This window comes from Diprion similis, chromosome 7 (assembly GCF_021155765.1).
Source record: "Diprion similis isolate iyDipSimi1 chromosome 7, iyDipSimi1.1, whole genome shotgun sequence".
Taxonomy (NCBI): Eukaryota; Metazoa; Arthropoda; class Insecta; order Hymenoptera; family Diprionidae; genus Diprion; species Diprion similis.
The window spans coordinates 2,957,964-2,977,771 of NC_060111.1; the positions used below are offsets into that span (position 1 = coordinate 2,957,964).

General features: G+C 41.0%; 1 protein-coding gene across 1 annotated transcript in view; it reads right to left on the bottom strand.

Annotated features, from left to right (window-relative positions):
- Positions 1-434: 434 nt before the first annotated feature.
- LOC124408281 overlaps positions 435-19,808 on the bottom strand; it is a 114,719-nt gene continuing 95,345 nt past the window's right edge. The window contains exons 6-9 of the mRNA XM_046885118.1: positions 11,161-11,557; positions 5,386-5,503; positions 4,648-4,983; positions 435-3,386 (exon numbers count right to left, since the gene is read on the bottom strand). Coding sequence (XP_046741074.1) covers positions 2,803-3,386; positions 4,648-4,983; positions 5,386-5,503; positions 11,161-11,557 — 1,435 coding nt within the window. The 3' untranslated portion in view covers positions 435-2,802. The remainder of the gene's footprint in view (positions 3,387-4,647; positions 4,984-5,385; positions 5,504-11,160; positions 11,558-19,808) is intronic.

Consider the following 19,808-nt stretch of genomic DNA (forward strand, 5'->3'; position numbering starts at 1 on the left):
ATAATAATAGTAATAATGATGATGATGATAAGGGTAGTAGTTAATAGTTAATATAAATAATAGACGTAATGAGCGGAATAATAATAACGATAATACTACTAATTATTCTGACTATGATATAAACAAATTCAGCCTCATTATGCTATTCAGGGTTTCCGCGTGTTCAAATATTAAACAGATGTGTATTTGATTATTGGAAGAATAAAAAAAAATTTCCGTCATATACGTACGTATGATTGTTAGGATATATTGACGTGTGTTAGCCTGTACGGATCAGCAATTTGGAATTGCTAAATATATGCAGGTTAAAAAATTCTAATAATATATTTGTATAGAGTTTATAGGATGCACGGAATTTATAGGAACCGAAGATACAAGAGGAATATAAATTTTTGCACTGATTTTGTCATGTTTTTTCAGTTTGATTTTTTTAGAAATATACCGACAATGACTTTTCTTTTTCTTATTTGGAATTATCATTTCGAAATTAGTTCCTTCGTTGAAGAAAAAGGGGCTTAAGTACCATCGTGTGGACATGAACACGCGTATACATAAGTTTATTTAGATAATTATATTATAATAAATAGAAATTATTCAACATGGACGCAAGATTTACAAAAAAAGCGTTTCTTTTTTCTCTTTCTTCCGAAGTGTTTAAGTACAACTATAAATGTATAGTACAAATGTGAAACATTCGTTTTTGCCTCACGTGTTTTGATAATAAAATCCGAGGAAATATTGTCTCCAATTATTTCTTTGTGTGTAAGGTATGTAAAGTTTGCAAGTCGGACGCGGTTATACAGTAATTGAATTACAAATTAATGAAATCCTTGCATTCCCGGAGGAATCTCAAGGCTGTCACCGAGGATGTAATTCTATTCTCACGTATAGAATTCTCGATGCCATTAATCAGTAAATGGATTTATTATAACTATTAGTTAAATGATGTATGTACGTATGTGCATACATCTCACCCTCAGCCTGCAAGAAGGCCACGTACTGAAATTAAACTGTATGAGATACCTGATCGTGGCAAATAAATAAAAATAAATAACATGTTATTTATCACCTTGTGAAAATAATTGCGTTCCCAAAAAACCTGCTAATAAAAATAGCAATAAGAGAAACCCTAAGATTATGCAAGTGTACGAATAATGATGTCATAACTCTACGCAGATCATACAATATGCATAACTAAATTTATTTACAACGGCGAATTAGCGAACCACCGTATATAATATATGTATGTGGGTATGTGAATTACCTGACTTAGGTATGGAGTGCATTACTACCACAGTAGCTGCATGGGCACGTAGAAAAATTTATTTACAATAGAGTTTAATATATAATTTACGTTTCGAGGTAATCGATCTATATATTAAGTTTAGTTATTTAAGTTATATGTATTCGAGTTTGCTATGGGGGATATACAGGATCACATATCAATTGAGATCTGCGCCTCGTCGCTATACAACATTTTATATGATTATTAAAATTTAGATTGACGTGTAATCGCAAATTCAATCATTAATAGAGTGAACCATGTTGTTACACTAGGTAATTATACTCATGGTCAGTTATAACAAAGTTTGTGAAACACCGTCGTAGCGGTCGACGCGAAATCAACATGGCTGCAACTGGCACGCCTGCGATTTTATTTCGGCTGTGCGATCAGTTCTAGTGCTCATTATCTACTAAACGCTATTTCACGTCATAGAGAATAATGGCAAGAATCGTTTGAGCGTACTTTTACTTTCAACGAATTAACTAAAGACGTAGAATTTAGCTTATGGATTTACCCGATACACGTGTCGCCTCTGTGGTTCACTTCTGAAATTATACGCAGTGTGTCTCTGCTCATCGTTAGAAATACTTCGCATTATACAATGAGTATATGTATACTGTTGTGAATCATATTGAAAAATTAGTACAAACTATATTTATTTCTTATATATATTTAAATATATAATATATTAAATTTCATGATTTCTCTCTTATTTATGTCTGCGCGTTGTATGTTTATCTTATATTTTATTCGTTTATATATAATGTATTGGTTACCGACAACGATATGGTACAGCGCTATGCTACTTTCTATTAGAAAAAAAAAAAAATATATTTACATTACAAAGGTGTAGAGGGGGTGTTGGTAAACCCGTCTTTGGATTTCACGTTCTTTGATTTATACAATGCACTTAAAATTATCCTCACTCGTCGATATAACGTCGCAAAATTATTACACCTCACTGCACACAAGCTCGTGGATTCCAACTCCGTATCTACCTGTACAGATCTTATAGTACGAATTATAAATGTAATTATACTAGTTCTGGTCAATCGTCGCGTGACTACAGAGCGTGTTTACGTGTGTGTGTCTTTTTTTTCATTCCATTTTCCGAGTCAAATAAATTTCTGATAAATCAGTGTAAAAATACGCAACGGTCCCCTAGAATCGCATTCAACAACTATGGACTCCTCGTATTCGGATTGAAGATGAGAGAAATATGGCGTCGCACCGGGCAGTCAGCTGATCGTTCCAGGCTAATATCACCGACGTCGCGCATTAAAATACCTCGTGCAAGCTGTGAGACTTTAATTTCGTCACACAGAATTGACACCATGCAAAATATCGTGTAAAAGTTGACTTTTATCATTAAATACGAGCCAGTTAGAGTGGCTTTTTTCCACGCAGGTGTGCCACCTTAGATCCCGGTAATCCGAGTTTCGAACTACAAACGATAGGAGATAACAATGCCATTCCCGGAAAGCGAGACCCTCATCACTTCGCACACGAAACGTTCCTTACGAAACAACGTAGTCGATCGAGTGATGGGAGTTCCTGTGTTGTTTGTCCTTCCTGTGATTGACCCGGGAGCTGCTCCCACGGGTTCCCGTCGTTCCCGTCGTCCCGGAGGTGTGATGACTGTAGCCGCTGTCACTGCCGAAGCTGCTGTCCGGCTGACCCTGGTAGAGCCGACCGGAAGAGACGTGGTCCGGTTCCCTAGGGGTGTAGTAGACCGGCTGGGCATACTTCTCCTCGAGGTAGAGCCTGTCCGTCGGCTGGGAGTAATCCGAATAGTCACCCCCTACCTGGGTGTAGACCGGGCCCCCGGCCCCCGGAAGGACCTCCTGGTTTTGGAGGCCGTAATACTCCGAAGTGTACCGAGGGCACTTCACCCCCCTGTCCTGTTGCCGACCCCCACTCCGACCCAGCGTCGTGTACCGGTGTAACGGGCCCAAAACTGGGACCGTCTCGTAGGGGTTTTCCTCGACCTTCAAAACCTGCGCCGCCGGAAGTTGCGGCACGAAGTAAGGCAGCCGGTGCGCCACCGATGGGACGGACTGCTGTTGGCGCTGGCCATTGGACGGCCTGGAACCAGCGACTCCTGAGGGAACGAGAAGGTTTGTTAAGAAACGAATTATGGTAAAATTGGACAAATCAATGGGGATTGATTTACGATTGACACGGCAGATACGTGACTCGTTTATCGTTTCTTTTACTGAGTAGTAATTGTTTTATTTTAAGAGGGGCTCCACGTTTCTTGTTGTTTCTTGACGAGTTGTACAAAACAAGATAAAAAAAAAATAACTATTTTTAGAAAATTTGGACAGGGCGAATGTTGAAAACGTTTCAACAATAGTGGCGATTGCAATTTATCGTGTGTTGCATTGTTACAGTGTGATTTTAAACACGTGTAAAAATTTCCCAGAGAGAATTTTATTACTTGGCGAGAATTGAGATTTTAGCGAAGATATTTTTTAGAACGATTGAATTTCTGCCGGGTATAATTTCCGTCAACGATATCCAGGAATATTGATCGTAGAGTGAAATGAAGAAGATGAGATGAAGAGAGATGGAAGAACACGAGACTGGAGTAAATCACGTTAAAAACCGATAAAGACTGATTAAAAAGCTTTAATAGGAAAACCGACAAACACACGCATACATATATATATATACATGTATATAAGATGGAGATTCAACAAGAATGAAAACTTGGATAAAAGCGTGATTAAGGCCGATGCAAAATTTCTTGTCGGTTTGAATAATTGTTTTCCTCAATCAGCGTGCAATCCACATAATCAACGCTTTGTTAAAACTCGTTTAACGTCTCCTGATTTTTCATCATTTCTTCGGTTACCGGGAAGAATGAATTTTCGGTAATTCAACTATTCTATTTTCAACTAATCGCACATTCCTACTTCGCAACTCTTACTCTTATCTATGTACCATCTTTACATCTCCTACTATGTTTCTCGCACTGCAAGACGAACATAATTTTTTATTCGTTTATTTCTTCTGTCTGTGTTTTCCGCATCATTCTGCCTATTTCATGTATCGTCCAACATCCTCATGGACATAATAAACGATATCCATCCATCTGTCTATATATTTATCACCTAACTTTAAATTGAAATATATATTTGTCTATCTATTGATCTATCTATCTGTCTATCTATCCACCTATCTATCTATCTATCTTTCTGTCTAACTATATATATATATATATATCTATCTGTTTATGTTATATATCTAACTATTTAGCAATTCATCTATCTACTTACATATTTATCTTGTTATCTATCTCTGTACCTATCCATTTTAACCCCCCTTCATCGTATCCAACTAGGTACAAACTAACTCACCCGCGACGCTCGGATAAAGCTGCAAGAGCGCATCGAGGAGCATTCCCTCGTGAAACTCGCCGACGTCCTGAGCCTTGTCCTTTCTGCGCCTGTCAAGGCTCCTCGGACTTCTGCCTCTTCTGCCCTTGGGGGGTTTCGGAGCTGCAGGACACGTGCCCCAGGCGGGAGCGCCAGTGGTCAGCATTCTGGCCTCGGATGGTTCCCCGACGGACAATTCGTCCTCGGCAAATTCGTCCTCGCTAGCAGCCTTCGAGCTGGCGTGAACGCGCCGATGATTCGTTAGCCTGGTCCTCGCGCTCGGCTCGTTCTCGTCGTCTGTATCCGGGTGGATATCACCTGCGAGAACGGAAGTTTCGATCAGACTCTTACAAAGTACCTACTCGAGAAAATTCGGACAGTCACAGCCGTTCCTCGCGGTTAGTTGCGGCGAAACATCTTCACTCTCAAACGCGTCGAAACGTGTGTTAGTCGAAAAGAAGAAGAAGGCAACGGGATTTCACGGTTTGCATGTATTTTATCGGGATTGGCAAAAGCATGGGAAAACAGAGCACCGCACGCCGTCTTGAGTACCTGGAGATGAGGCACCTTACGGACTCCAGGGAGCCGGAGAAACTCGCCGACGATCGGCGAGGTCAGAATCGACTCTCATCTAGAAGGAGCTTTGCGTCAAATGAAACGTTCGGAACTCGGTGGGGTCTGTAAAAGTAAGAGGATGTGGATTGGGGGCTGCGGGCTTACCGTTGGCCAGTTCCTCGTAGACGGGGTTGTACGAGTCCTGGGAGTTCTTGTAGAGGTCGGATCCAGACGGGCTGCTACAGACGAAGACGCCTCTGCCGCCATCTTGGACGTCCAGCATCTGCGGGGCAGAAATATGGACGAAATGTATAAACTCGACCGCCAAGAAACGTCCGATTTCCTCATGCCCAATTATCCCGGATTTATTTAATAGGAATAAATATCATTTGAAGGTTAACTGATTCAAAATACGCGCGGATTTCACGTTGCAGAGAACGATGAGCTGCTGCACATGTTTCGCGTGCTTATTACAGGCTATAAAACTTCCCCGTTTTATTGTAACACGTGTAATAACTTCCTCAGGCGCGGTTTACAGAGTTTTCAAATAGTTAGAGCCCTCCGTGGAGTCTGCCGTGTGATAATTTGAATTTCCCGCGAAATTCAGCGTTCTCGGTTTTCCGACCAAGGATCCAACCGCGAGTTTCAAAACTTCGGTGAAAACTTTTACTCTGCGGTTTGCGGTTCTCGCTCAATTATTTTTCGTAAGATAGATATATACGATATGTGTTCTTTTCGTAATTTTCGAGTGGCGAAGGCCTTTTTTTTACCAGAGGTATATACGACACGGATTTTACTGACGATATACTACCGGCTGTTCTTCTTTCCACTCTCTTTATTTTCGTTTATTTTCTTCTCAGGCAGAAACATTTCACCGTATCTCCATTCCAGTCAGAATATACGTATAGAAAGAGAACAAAAGACGCGACTTCGCCGAGTTAATTACTCGACGACGCACCAGCTTAAGCCTCGCTAACCTCGAGAATTGGAATTAAACTTTTCAGGACTGTTTACTGCGAGCTCGCGGCAGATGAACGCGGGACCGTATTTAATTTATATATACGGACAAGCTGAGAGGGGAGCAGAAATTAGGGAAGAGCAGATACAAAGGGAGTCGGAGAGAGAGAGAGAGAGAGAGAGAAGAAAGAGAGACAAACAGAGACACATCGTTGAATTGCAATATGCCGAGGCTGTTTTTACGCCAATAATACAGCTTTTCTTAAGGCAGAGATAAATGCCGGTGAAGCTCGATTTCTCGAGGTTCAAACCAAACGTGAAAACGGCCGGAAATGCGGTTGCTTAACCGACGTTCGATAGTGTATTTTGACTCGAGCTATAACTAACGCGTTAAATACTTGAGGTTTTTCCAAGTATCTCGAAATGGCCATAAAAGATGAACGAAGAAGAGAATAAAGAGTGGGTCCAACTAACGCTTCCGGATATTGAATCAGAACTCTGATTCGATTTAATCGCGCCTGAATCGCATCAATTTTTTTTCTCCAATCGAGGCAATCAGCCTCGCCGGGGTAAATTGGTTTTCCGTTAACGAGACACGTCGTAAAGCATTTAACCCACGCACATATCTCGCGTTGAGGCTTGAGCGAGAAGAATTGGCTGGATCTCCTGACCGAGGAGGCGGAATTGGAGTCGGAGGATCTCAGCCTCCCCCGCATTATTCTAGGTAACACAACGCGGTTTACTCATCTCCAGTATCGTGCCACCGGGAATATCAAGGGGAGAATTAAGTCCTGGGATGACAATTGTCGCACTTGTACAATGAAACGACGCCACGTTCCTTGGCTCGGACCGACTGCCCATGTCCGGAACAGAGATTGTGTACAGAGTTTCGAAACGGAATGGAACGACCCTTGCACAGACTAGTTCGCATGTGATTGTCGCTAAATAATACCCGCCTAGACAATCGGCCTTTGTATAACGGCTCATAATGTAACCGGGGTTTTGGAACTCCTGAAGCCGGAGGTACCTCTACAGAGCTATGATCATCGGAGTGAAGGGGTTCTCCCGCGTGTTTGGAAAACTGATCAATTCCGCACCCGACGGCCATAGTTTGCTCTGATAAATTGAGAGAATTATCCGGATCGGTAGTCGCATTGTCTTCGATTTTACGACCAATTCAAACAGACTAGGAATCTGCACATCCTGAGAGAAGGACGGATGTGAGGACCGAGTTGGAAAGCAAGTGGTTCGTTTTGTAAAACTTTTTTTTTTTTTTTCTTCTTCACTTTTGTCACAAATTTTTCGACTGGCAACAAAGAAAAGTTAAAAAATTAACCACCCTAGAGTCCGTAAACGCTGCCCTTGAAAAATGCTCCGGGTTCCCCTTTCACCGGATGATTTTATTCGTCCTTCCATCTGTAATCCCATCCTCCGATACTGGATCCGTTTTGTTATCGGTGTAGGTATGTACCTTAAAATTGGACAGAGGACTCGACGGCAGCAGGCAGGCAGCAGCGGCAGCAGCAGCAGGCGAAGAATAGCCGTTGATGATGCTGAGCATGGTGTATGCATGGGTGAATCGGGGTCTAAGTTGGACGTGAATCATTACCGAGCAGACTAAATAAACGGCGTTAAAACCCGGGGTTGGAATAATATAGCGGGTATTCCAGACGCCTTCTTTGCTCCGACATCTCGACTCCGTTGCAGGCCGACTGGCTGGCTGTCTTATCTCAGTTTGTATCAGCAACGAAGGAACGAAGGAAGGAAGAAAGGAAGGAACAAACGTCCAGCTCGACGTCAACATCCATTTGCGAAATTAGAGGGAGATATCTCTTTGCGAGAGGACATATCCTTCGGGCGGAAGTGTGAAGCACGGGTCAGAGGTGACAGCGAACAATGAACAGAGTACATTTTCCTACTTTAGAAAGTTGCTTCGCTCCTCCAGAGCTGTTACACGACGATATCTTATACCATCGAGTTCTCGCCTGCCGTTGCATTAGCCTCAAGTTTGCTATCCGTTTCACTATGCAAAGGTGTTTTTAATATAAATAAAATAATTTCTTTTGACAAAGTGACATCTGACGGGAAAAAATCAAACTAATGCAACCAGGCTGACAGTTGACCGTTGACCGTCTTTTTTCGCGTTTGGATAATAGAACAAGTATATTATTGATTATGATTAATTAATTTATGTGACATGAGTGATTCGAAAGCCCGAGAATTACGATTTGCCTCCATTAAAATTAAAAACTTAGGTTATGTGGTGATAAAATGGCGTCGACATTTTACAATCGGTACGCACCTGAACGACGCCATCTTTCCTCGGAAAAGCTTGATGCAATTTCGACTTGGCTCTCTTCACCTTCGTATAATATAAGTATACATATTTTAATTAGATAACAAATAGAAGCGCCTACGTGTTTTACCCTGGAAAACTTTGAACCCAGAAGTGGTTAATCCGTCTCCACGAGTTTATAAATTGCATAAGTAAAATGTCTGCATCCAAACCGAACCGTGTGAAAATCGGTTGCAGATATGTTATTTGACTGGCAAATTTTTCATCTGCATATGTGCATGTATAACACTAATAACAAAATCGAGAATAATCAGTAGCGTCGCCGATTTTTTAACTTATCGTTAAAATTCAAGACCCTCGAAGAGCGGAAAACTCCTACAGGGGAGGAAATAGTGAAACGAGTATCGCGGGAAGAGGGGGTTAAAGAAGGGATAACGGGACGGTAATAAGACCGGGATTAATAACCACTTCTATTCAAATTTTTCATCAAAGTAATTTTATTTTATCAATTTTCTTTCATATATATATATATATATATATATCTATACGTATACATATATATATATGTATATATATATTTTTTTTTCGTTCTCCGTTTTCTTTTTTCTTGCATTGTGCTCTTAATACACATACATAAATTCACTTCTATATATCTCCAGATATTCTCTCTATTATTTACAAAATGTTACACGGTCGTCGCTAATCTGCGTCTAAATAATAAATAATAATAATAACGATAATAATAATGATAGTGATAATAATAAGAATAATTGTAAACATAAGAATAAGAATAATAGAAAAAATAATGGTACTTGTAATAACAATAATAGTAATGATAATAATAATGATAATAACCATAATAACAACAATAATAAAGATAATAACAACAGATCTATTTTACAAAAGTTACAAAAAAAGGAAAAGTAAATGAATAATGTCTGTGTGGTTTTTGTTTCCGGTTAACCGTTATATATACACCTATATGTATAGACGTGTGCGTACACCATATAGAATCTATAGTATGTACATGTTACGTGATATACTTTTTATACGACAATTTAAACACGTATTTTTTGTTTTGTTGTTTAGTACAATATTTTTTCGCATATTCTGTATAAGTAATTAACGCACTTTAACTCGTTCTAGTTTTCCCCTTTAGTTTTATTTTTTCATTTCTCTCTGTTACAACCGTAGAGCTTACGTGTTTCATTTATTTATTGATTTGTTTGTTGATTTTTTTTTTATTTTTTTTTTTATTTCTCTGCAATCGGGCGAACGTTCAGGTGCAACGGCTGCACACGCTTTAGCAATAATTAATACCTATACATTAAATATTTTCGCGTGTGATTATACGTATATAATAATGTGTGTACTTTTGTATGCGTGTGTGTATGTGTATGTACCAAAGTATTGTAATAATAAGTATTATACATTGTACATAGGTATTGCGTACCTACATATATATAATGTATATAATATGTGTTCAGTTTGTATGTTCAGTGCCCGCCTGATTGTGCTGCTAAATTGTATGTATATGTATAGAGGTACACGGTCTGCAAGCGGTGGAATAATAATAATAATAATAATAATAATAATAATAATAATAATAAATACTGACTAGTCTGCCTGACTATACCGCACTTATTACTGCCTTATTACATACCTAAACTGTTCTACATAACTTCAACTTAAATACAATGAGTTTATCGTATATTTTAAAGTTAATATTTACATTGACAATGAGAAGTTAATACGGATCAGAGAAATGATCGAGATCGAGATATATTCTTCCTGATGGAGTGTGAGAGAGAGAGAGAGAGAGAGAGAGAGAGAGAGAGAGAGAGTAAGAATTCACAATCGAATAAAACGGTCCTCGGTTATGGAAATTTACAGGATGAGGTCTAATAACGGGATCGGGATATTACACAAGGAAAGTCGCGTCGAACGTACCCCGGAAAACGGTCCGTTTAATAGGCCGAAGCACAATTTAACTCAGAGGTACGTAACGGCGCGTTTTGGGGGGGGGGAGGCTCGGGTCACGAGGACTGGAGGTTGTAGGCGTCGGCTGGGCGGGCGAGGAGGCCGTGGATCCTCTGCACGGTGCAGAGAGGGCAGACCTCCTCGTCGGTGGCCCGATCGCCTGCGACAAGGACCCTCCTGGGGGGCCCGGCGGCCGAATCCGGGGCCCGTAGGTGGCCGGCGTCGATATAGGAGTATCCCTCCGAGTCGACGGAGTCCGACCGCGAGACGGGCAGGAGACGTTTACCGACCGGGCTGCAGCGGGGGTCGTTAAAATCGACGAACGCGTAACCCTCCGAGTCGACCGAGGGACGCCTGCCCCCCGTTGGGCCTTGTGGGGGGGTCGGGGGTGGACGGTGGGTCGGGGTCCGGAGTCGGGGGCGGTGGGTCGGGGTGATCGGGCCGCTCGAGAGCCGTCGCAGACTCTCGGAAGTGTGCAGGGTCCGTGGGTGGGGGTGGGGGTGGGGGGGCGCCGCGGCCATCGCTAAGGGCACGCCTTGGGACTTGGCGAGAAGGGCCCGCGGCGTTCGGTAACCACCCAGCACCGCTCTCGAGGGCTTGTCGGCGACGCGGAGGATCGCTCGGGGGTCCCGGTAGTCGAGATAGTCGAGGTGATGCGGAGCCGGTGCTCGCGCGATCTGCGCCCCCCCCTCGCGGGTTTCGCGTACCTCGATCGTTGGCTGGCTCGCTCGGTGACCCGGCATCAGCTGCTGCTGCTGCTGCTGGAGATGGTGGTGCGCAGGGGCCTGAAGGTGCTGCACGTGGTTCCCCGATTGTTGCTGCTGCTGGTGCTGCTGCTGGAGGTGGTGTTGGTGTTGATTTCGTTGCTGTTGCTGCTGCTGCTGCAGCTGCAGTTGCTGCTGTTGGAGACTATCAAAGTGGCTTCGCACCCCCGTCGACATCGCGTCAGGCAGGTCTTCGTACAGCACCGAACCCCCCGCGTGCTGTTGACCGTCCCCCAGGACCCCCACGCCTCGACCCCTGACCCCCGACGCCCCCGATGACGCCGCCGCGACTCCTCCTGCGCTCTTGCAAGGCAGAATGTTCTGCACTTTTCGTTTATGCCTGGAACAGAGATTTGAAATTTACCGTTTAGACGCGGTACGAACATTTTGCGAAGTGATGGTTTTAATCGCAGGCTTACACGTGACCGATTTAACGATTCTTTCGTATAATACTGGTCAGATTTGTAATTTTTTTTTTTTTTTCATTATATCGAGATCATTCAGACGTCTTAGGGAGTGTACACAGATTTACTTTGATCGATGAACTATCGTTTGAATTGACCCTCCGTCGGCAAGGTGAGTCTGTAATATTTTTTCAATGTAATCGTTACTTGAAAAATCTGAATGAATTTACTAGTACTCTCTTGGATCTGTAGGATATTTTTAAATATTTCATTTGTTATCTATAACTTGAATGAAAAAAAAAAAAAAAAAAAAAAAACACAACGAAATAGCGATTCTTCAAAAAGATAGAAAGGCACTGTTCCCTTAAAGACCCACGTTACCGATGGAGAATGAAAACTTCGAACCCCGTTTCGACGCGGAATGAATAGCTTAAAATTCGACAAAATAGTTTCAGAAGTTATTTCCAATCGATGCGAAGTTTTGAGAGAAAATTAAATCGATTCTCGTAAATTGGTACCTACTCTTGAATCGATCACGTGATATCCTGTGATTAAAATTCCTTAAGTATAATAGTAACGAAATTATGACTAAATATCGCATATTAATCTACTGGGATTGATCATTGGTACTCTTTTTGACCGTGCTATGTATGTACACAGGTTAAAAATTAATTTTTTACAATTACAGAAGTTGACTAAGCATTTAAACATTTTAGCAGATATTGGCCTTATACGGTAGCGAATCATTATAGGTATACGTCACGTGGAGTGATGAGTATTATACACATATAATGTAGAGAGTATTTCATCCCTGCGTTTAAAAGCCGCGTAATTCTTATCTCGAGTTAATATTTCACGAGGCTCATAAATTTCAATTATACTAGGATCGTTTTTCAGTCGGAGCTCTCTCTTGATACTTACTCCTACCGAGAGAGTTAACGGATCGTGAAGAGATCGTTCAATCACCAGATCAAGAACCCGGAGTTGAAGTGTGAAATTGTGTCCTGCAGGTTTCTGGTTATATATCAGGCCTGATTTTTATTTCCCAAGAGAAATGTGTGTGTGTATGTGTGTGTGTGCGTGTATACATCTATAACCGAAAAATTGACTGACTCTCCGACTCTCAAATATTTTGCAAAATAAATCAAGTTGAAAATTAGTCAAAATCTTTTTGCTTTTCATCATCTTTGGCGATATAAGACGATTATTGGTTTCAGTCGAAAATGTTTTTTTTTTTCAAAAATTCTTATTTAGCTCAGAACCTAATTCTGGCCAACTGCAGATGATTGATATGTATATACCATTCCGTAGAAACAGTTCCATATCGAGCGTGTACACTCCTCGGAGAATATATTACTCTTTGGTCGAGCAGATTCGCAATTTTGATTGCTTGTTCAGAGGGTAATAGTCTTTATGTGTGCGTGCGTGCCTCGGCAGAAGAGTTTTGCGTTATCTCTGAAGGTTAATGAATTGCCGCAGGCTACAGTCGGCAAATACTGCGCAGGCTAGTTTTAGTACGCTGTGAAACGATTGCACGAGCGCCTTTCATCCGTTACCCATTTCATTCCACCCCCTTACAACGGTCAGCTGAAAGGCGGGGTTGAAAAGGGAGGGAGAAAACGCGAGCGCGATCTGCACGGATGCAAAACTTGAAGACCGCTTCGCGAATTCCCAAAGATTTAAAAAGTCACGTGATTAATTCGTACATACATGATATATGCCAGCATGCAATAATGACGTTAAGAGACCATTTGTGAAAATGGGGATGAAGTTGGTACTAGTAACGTAACGGAATTTTCTAGCAGCAAAAATTAGCAGCAACCTAACCTAACAACCTTAGTCACCCAATCAGAATGCTTAAACGGTAGGAAATGCCGCTGATGAAATTCGACTCTAACGGTTTTAACGAAGTTTCGAAATAAAGAGTTATTTTCCAAAAATGGAGGGCTAAGTTGAACCTGATGTTTCAAACGACTCCCGAACGACCTGACGTCGCGGTAAACGACGCGAAAGGATATTCCAGCGATTTTGAGGCCAGCTCGGATCCTCGAAACGAGGACAAAAGCGTCGGTGGGCGCGAATTGGTAAGGGATGAGAATGGCCTGGCAGGAGGAGATAATGCGAGGGCAATAGCAGGAATTGTGTGTCAAGTAATAACTGGCGGATTTCACCTCTCCAGGCAGCTGAGCTCATTTCTCCAAAATACAGTTATACACGGACTCCATGGAGCTGGGGGTACGAAGCGAGCGGGTAATACCCCGCATAATCCCATAACCCGTGACCGTAAGACCCCCTGAATTTGAGCGGACGTTAATCTGGACTGTCCCTGACAAGTCGAGCCGTCTCCACGTCACTCGAAACGGAGACAGTGGCCGTAGAGAAGAGTTTCCCGGTGGTTATTTTTTTTTTTTTATTTTTTTTTTTTCATTTTATTTTATCTCTTTTTTGTGTTCTTGTCTTTTCTTTTTTATCCATTTGTCTTTCTTGCTTCAATTTTTCCTGCGGCAAAATTTACAACCCGAGTAAATCGCGTCTACCACCGTACCTTTCGCGATAGACAACGCGTCACCGTTTGAATTTATTATCCGTTAAATTTCATTCCATTCCATTCCCTGGTGTGGATTTATCGGCTGCAGTGATTTTCTTGGTTATACAGACGGATCCGTCGCTACCTGAATGCGAATATTTTATCAGTACTTTCACTATCTTTGGGTTAAGAGAGTTGGTTTCTCAAAGAATTAACCCTAGAACGGTAACAGGGTGTGAAAAAATAATCCAGCAAGGATTTAAATTTTCCGCCGGAAGAGAACAGCTTATCGGTGCAAATATGTGGGTGAAATAGAATTTGAAATCGTTGTGTTTCATTGATTCTAAAGAAACTAGTATTCGGAATAAAATTCTAACAGAGTTGATTAAAAGTATTAATTTTTGGCCGACCGAATTCCTCAAGGATTCCGTTTTTCACTTTTGCGAGTTTAGGTTTTACATCCGATTAATCCAACCGGGGCTCGATAGTGTTTGCTTTGGGTTCGCTTAATCCTCTTCATGCCAGTTCATGAAATAGTTAGCCTCTGCAGAACTCGGCAAGGGCCGTTTAATGGTCGTCAGGACTCGCTCAGTCACTCAGTCACTCAGTCACTCAGTCAACGAGGCATCTCCCGATTTTTCACCCCCATCCAGGATTTTTTCTATTTGTTTTTCAACCCTTGAAAGCCAAGTTGGCAAAATTTGTATCTCACGGATTCGTTGGGTGAACGGTGAATAGCTAATTTTGCAACTGAGCCCTTAACCCCGGCTAATTAACCGGCCCGAATGGGCGAATCTTCATCCCTAATTTCCAAAGTCCTTCTAATTTCCCAGCGAGGCTGGGAATCGCACCGTTATTCCAAATTTCCCTGTCTTTCAAATACCCGATGGGGGGGGGTTAAATGCTGCAACATTTTTCCTCCCCGCAGAAAGAAATAATTTCTAATTAAAGATCACCGCAAAGCCCTTAACTGTTATAATTATTTATCATAATCAAAAAATGAAAATGAGTGTTGCCGTTTTTTATTCCGTTCTGTGATTTTTTTTTCTTTTTCTTTTTTCTCTCTTGTTGTTTATAATTTCAATAATATTAAAACCGTTGAATCGTAACGATAGAAATTATCTAGTAATTTTGAGATATGAGTATTTTTCTTCTTCGCAGTCTAACGTTTGCTTCTCTCTCTCTCTCTATATATATATATATACATAGTCGTCGTCTCGATAAAGGTATTCAATTCGCATTCGGCACGACGAGAATAAGCGGGCGGCGATTTTCCGAGGCGAGAAAACTCCGGAGCGCCTTGGAATATTTAAAACGAATTATATTGAATCACGCTTGGAAAAACACGCGAGAAATCGACTCGTTGCAATATTCGTGAGGCGGTTTCTCCTTCGAGTCCGATAAATCTGAGACATTTGTTCGAAATAAACACGCAACGTCTGTCTTCCCGAAGACGAACGAGAGGTGAAGAATAGAAGAAGAAAAGATTTAAAAAAAAAAAGAAAAAGAAGAAAGAAAATTCCTTTGGAATCGCAATTCCGCGGGATCAAGTTCAAGCGAAAAAATCGACTGCCTTTAAAGAATGAATGATCTCAGCCCTAAATGGGAGGGTGAAATAAGAAAAAAAACTCGTACTAACTAATTTTTCTTTTCCTTTCTTTTTTTCTTTCTTTCTTTCTTTCTTTGTTTCTTTCTTTCTTTAGGGTAAAGCGAAGCGAAGATGGCGGGATATTTGAGCTGCAGGGGTTGTTAGCGGAAAAGCTCTAACGAGCAAATATCATTACGAGTACCTACCGAAATATATTACGACCTCGATCAAAGCCAAAAAAGAAGAAGAAGAAAAAAGGGCGGAGGGGCTGCTGCAGGTGGCTCGGCTCTTTTTCAAAAAGTTGTATAGAGTTTTTAATGGGATCGTCGGTCGGAATGAAGCAGCGAAAATTTTGACCTGGATAAATTCCCGGCTCGGTGGAATATTCGCTGCAAGGATTCACGGGAACTGGGTCAGAAAACCACCCTTGCGGAGCTTTCGGCTCGCATCTCGCCTTTTTATACATGTATATCTACGTATATATATATATATATATACACATATATAGTATCAGCCACCACCTCTTGATTGAAACACCATAGATATTTAAATGACCAAAGTTTCGGAATAAATTTGTATGCTAAACCACTTTTAACTTGGAAATCCACTTTTAGAATTTTCCCCAACCCCACGCCTGCGGCATCCCGCCCTAATTTCGACTCGTGTCTTTTCCCGTGTCGGGATAAACATCTCGTGAAAGTAAAGCAAAAGAAAAAAAAAAAAAAGGAAGGGGGAGACGAGAAGATGAAAACAAAATGCAACGCCTGACAAATGATCCGGAATTGTATCGTGTAATGTTGAAATAACTATTTTTATGAAAAACTTTCTTTTCAGCGATAACAATGTAACTGAAAAATAAATCGACGATGATTCAACCCTCCGAAGCTTTTATTTCCACTTCCCAGATACTATAGATCAGTCCTCTAATTCTGTAGTAAGATTTTTACCACCGAGAAATACATATACGGAAATATTCCCTTAAATAAAATATAGTACCATTAGAAAAATCTTTCTAAACAATAATCTTTCATCTTTAATAAATATCTATCTATTAACCCCTTTATTTATTCTAACGCCCCATTCTGTAAGGGTATATAAAAAATCTTTGGTACGAAATAAAAATTCCTACAGATATAAGAAATATATATTTTTTTTTATCGCGAGTATTGCAGTAAATATAACACTTGTTGTCCCCCCACCCCCCTCCCCAAGGGGAAACGTTTTCCGGCAAATTTCCGGCATCACTTTGAAATCCCGTGAATCCCCGAGAGTCTTCGGAGCTTCTAATATCGCTTCAAAGGCGATCGCTGATTACACAGAAGTATCGGGGAGTCCCTCTCTGTGCCAACACAATTACAGCCTGCCTGCCCGGCAGCATAAAGGGGCGAGGGGTGGGAAGGGGTGGGGAGGTGGTCGGAGGGTGAGATCCGTGGTGTGAGTATACATGCCGTGCCTAGAACTCTTGCGACACGCCCCTTTTTTCGAGGTTAAAGCCTTTAGGTGAAACGTGTACCAACTCCAAAAAAAAAAAAAAAAAAAAAAAAAAAAAAAAAAAAAAAAAAAAAAAAATCCCTACATTGTTAGGGAATTATTTTTCTGACGTGCGCTACCCTGCTCGCTCGATAATACCATCACGTATATAGATATAGTTGTGATGTGAGTCACTCAAAGTCACATAAAAAAAAAAAAAAAAAAAAGACCACCAATCTAGGGTATTTTCGCACCGTTGGTACAAATCTTACTTACAAGTCTAGTCCAGCGTGAGAGAGAAACTTTTTAAAGACAGAACCTCCACTCCTAGGTACACCATGTATACTCACATTGGGGGTGAGGAGGAGCGTCCTGTGTGCAGAGAGAAGAGATGAGAGGAAAGGAGAGGAGAGGAGAGGAGAGGAGAGTGACTAAGGTCGTCGTTTGTTTTTGGACGGCTGGGGTCTCTATGGGTAATTTAACCCGGGGCAGCATGAATGGGTTATGATTGGTGGTGACAGACCGTCAGGCTCGGGGAGCCATTCATTCAGAATTCACACCAAGAACATGGTGGAACGACTCACGCCTGCCTGCACGGTACGTTCGACCTCCTCCACCCTGCCTTCGCCCTTCGGTTCGCGTCGACGTCGACGCGGTTCCTCCTTCTGGGCAGGACTTCCTGCACATACTTCATACGCTTGCCTAGCTAGTGAGGCCAGAAATCACACGAGTCGTCACGTTCGCGCACACCCAAATAAGTAGTAATTCGATTTTCACGCTGACCTGATATTCAAATCGCTCTTTTCGTACGACGGATTTTTATGCATTTTTCTTTTTTTCTTTCTTTCTTTCTTTGTTTTCTTACCGCAGACTGTAATGTTTTTAATAATTTATCGGCAAGCAAAGTGCTGTTGTGATTTAACGATCAATACTCACTTTTCACAGATTTTATTCAACCCGGATGGTAATTTAGATTTTCAGAATTTTCATCGAATCATTGAACTGAAAATATGTGACAAGTTTTCAATCAGCTATATTCATCAGATTTTCTTACGATTTCAAAATTTTCTTTTTACAATAAATTTAGAAACTTACAAAAATATACGTATTTTACAATTCTTGATTGAAAAACGAGAACGATATAGATTCAAATTCGTTAACGTGAAATACTGCACGTATGGTATATTTGGTATACATATATATAATATGAGACAACGGAGAACCGGAAGTTACGTGGGTTCCTGCAGATTCCACGATGCGGGGGCAGTGGATGATAACTACATTATCAGTGATGCGTATAAGGTACGCGTGGAATGCATGTCAATCACATTAATATATGGTGCATTCCCGACCAGAGCCGAGTAAGTCACAACTGGGGCTCTTAAACTGGTGAATTTTGGGAATTAATTACACCTCGACAGTCAATTTTTCGATTCGACTGATGGGGTTCGTTTTCATCAAAAATTAATTAGCATCGGTTGACGTTGGATGAATGAAAAAAAAAAATGAATAAATAAAGTACTGTATTCACGAAAAAACAATTTTCAATTTAAACTATCCAAGAAATACTTTATCTCCAAATTTCAAACGATTTACTTTACATATTTGTCGATAAAAATGCTAGATAAAAAAAAAAAAAAAAAAAAAAAGAAAGAAAAGAAAGAAAAAGAAAAAGATTGAAACGAGCCCCGATAGAATTGAATAACCGATTTTTGACATGCGAAATCCGAAAATTGACCGACTTTTTCAGTCGATTTATACTCGCCTGTGCATCTCTATATCCTACCTACCACCTACCCACTTAAATAATTCATGTCGCGACTGCAGCAGGATTTCGAGTTTCGTTATTTCCTAAACGGAACAGAGAAAAGCGCGGTGTCGGCGAAAACGAAGCGCAGTTCAAGTTGGAGGGAATTTCCTGCTGCTTCTGCTGTACGTATGTACAACAAAGTGCCAAAGTCCGTATAAACTCGGCGTACACACTCGACCGAGTTTTCTTCTCTTCTTCTTCTCTTTCCGCGCTTTATCTCGTTAGCGAAGCCTCCAAGAAACGCCTGCAAGCGCTCCTGTTTGCTCTTCTCCGACCCGAGAACAATCCGTTGTTTCGAAACGTGGATTGCTAGGATCTCGTCATTGATTTTTTCTTCCCCAAAAGCACCGGTAATCAAATTTATCTCATACACTATATTTCTGAACGGTATTCCGATGCGAATGATCAATAACGAAGAAATCAAAAACGAACCGTGCACTTTACGGTAAGCAAAAAAATAGTCGGAATAACAATTTTTTCGCGATACTTTTCAGGGATGTAATGAAAGGAGAAAAGAGTCTGACGGTCTGTCCAACAAATTTCTGCGATGATATCGAATCAAACCGAATGAAAAATCTAAAACTGATAGAAATAGGCGGTCAAATGAAAAAGTTGAGAAAGGAAAAAAATTGGAATGAAAAAATTTATGAAAAACAATAAATTTATACATTTTTTTTTTCAAAGTAAGTATATAAACTGTGAAAAATGTAATCGTTTATTTCGAAAAAGTGATAAGGAAGAAGGAATATACGTATTTCGGTAAAATATTGAGAATCGATTTATTTCCGGTAG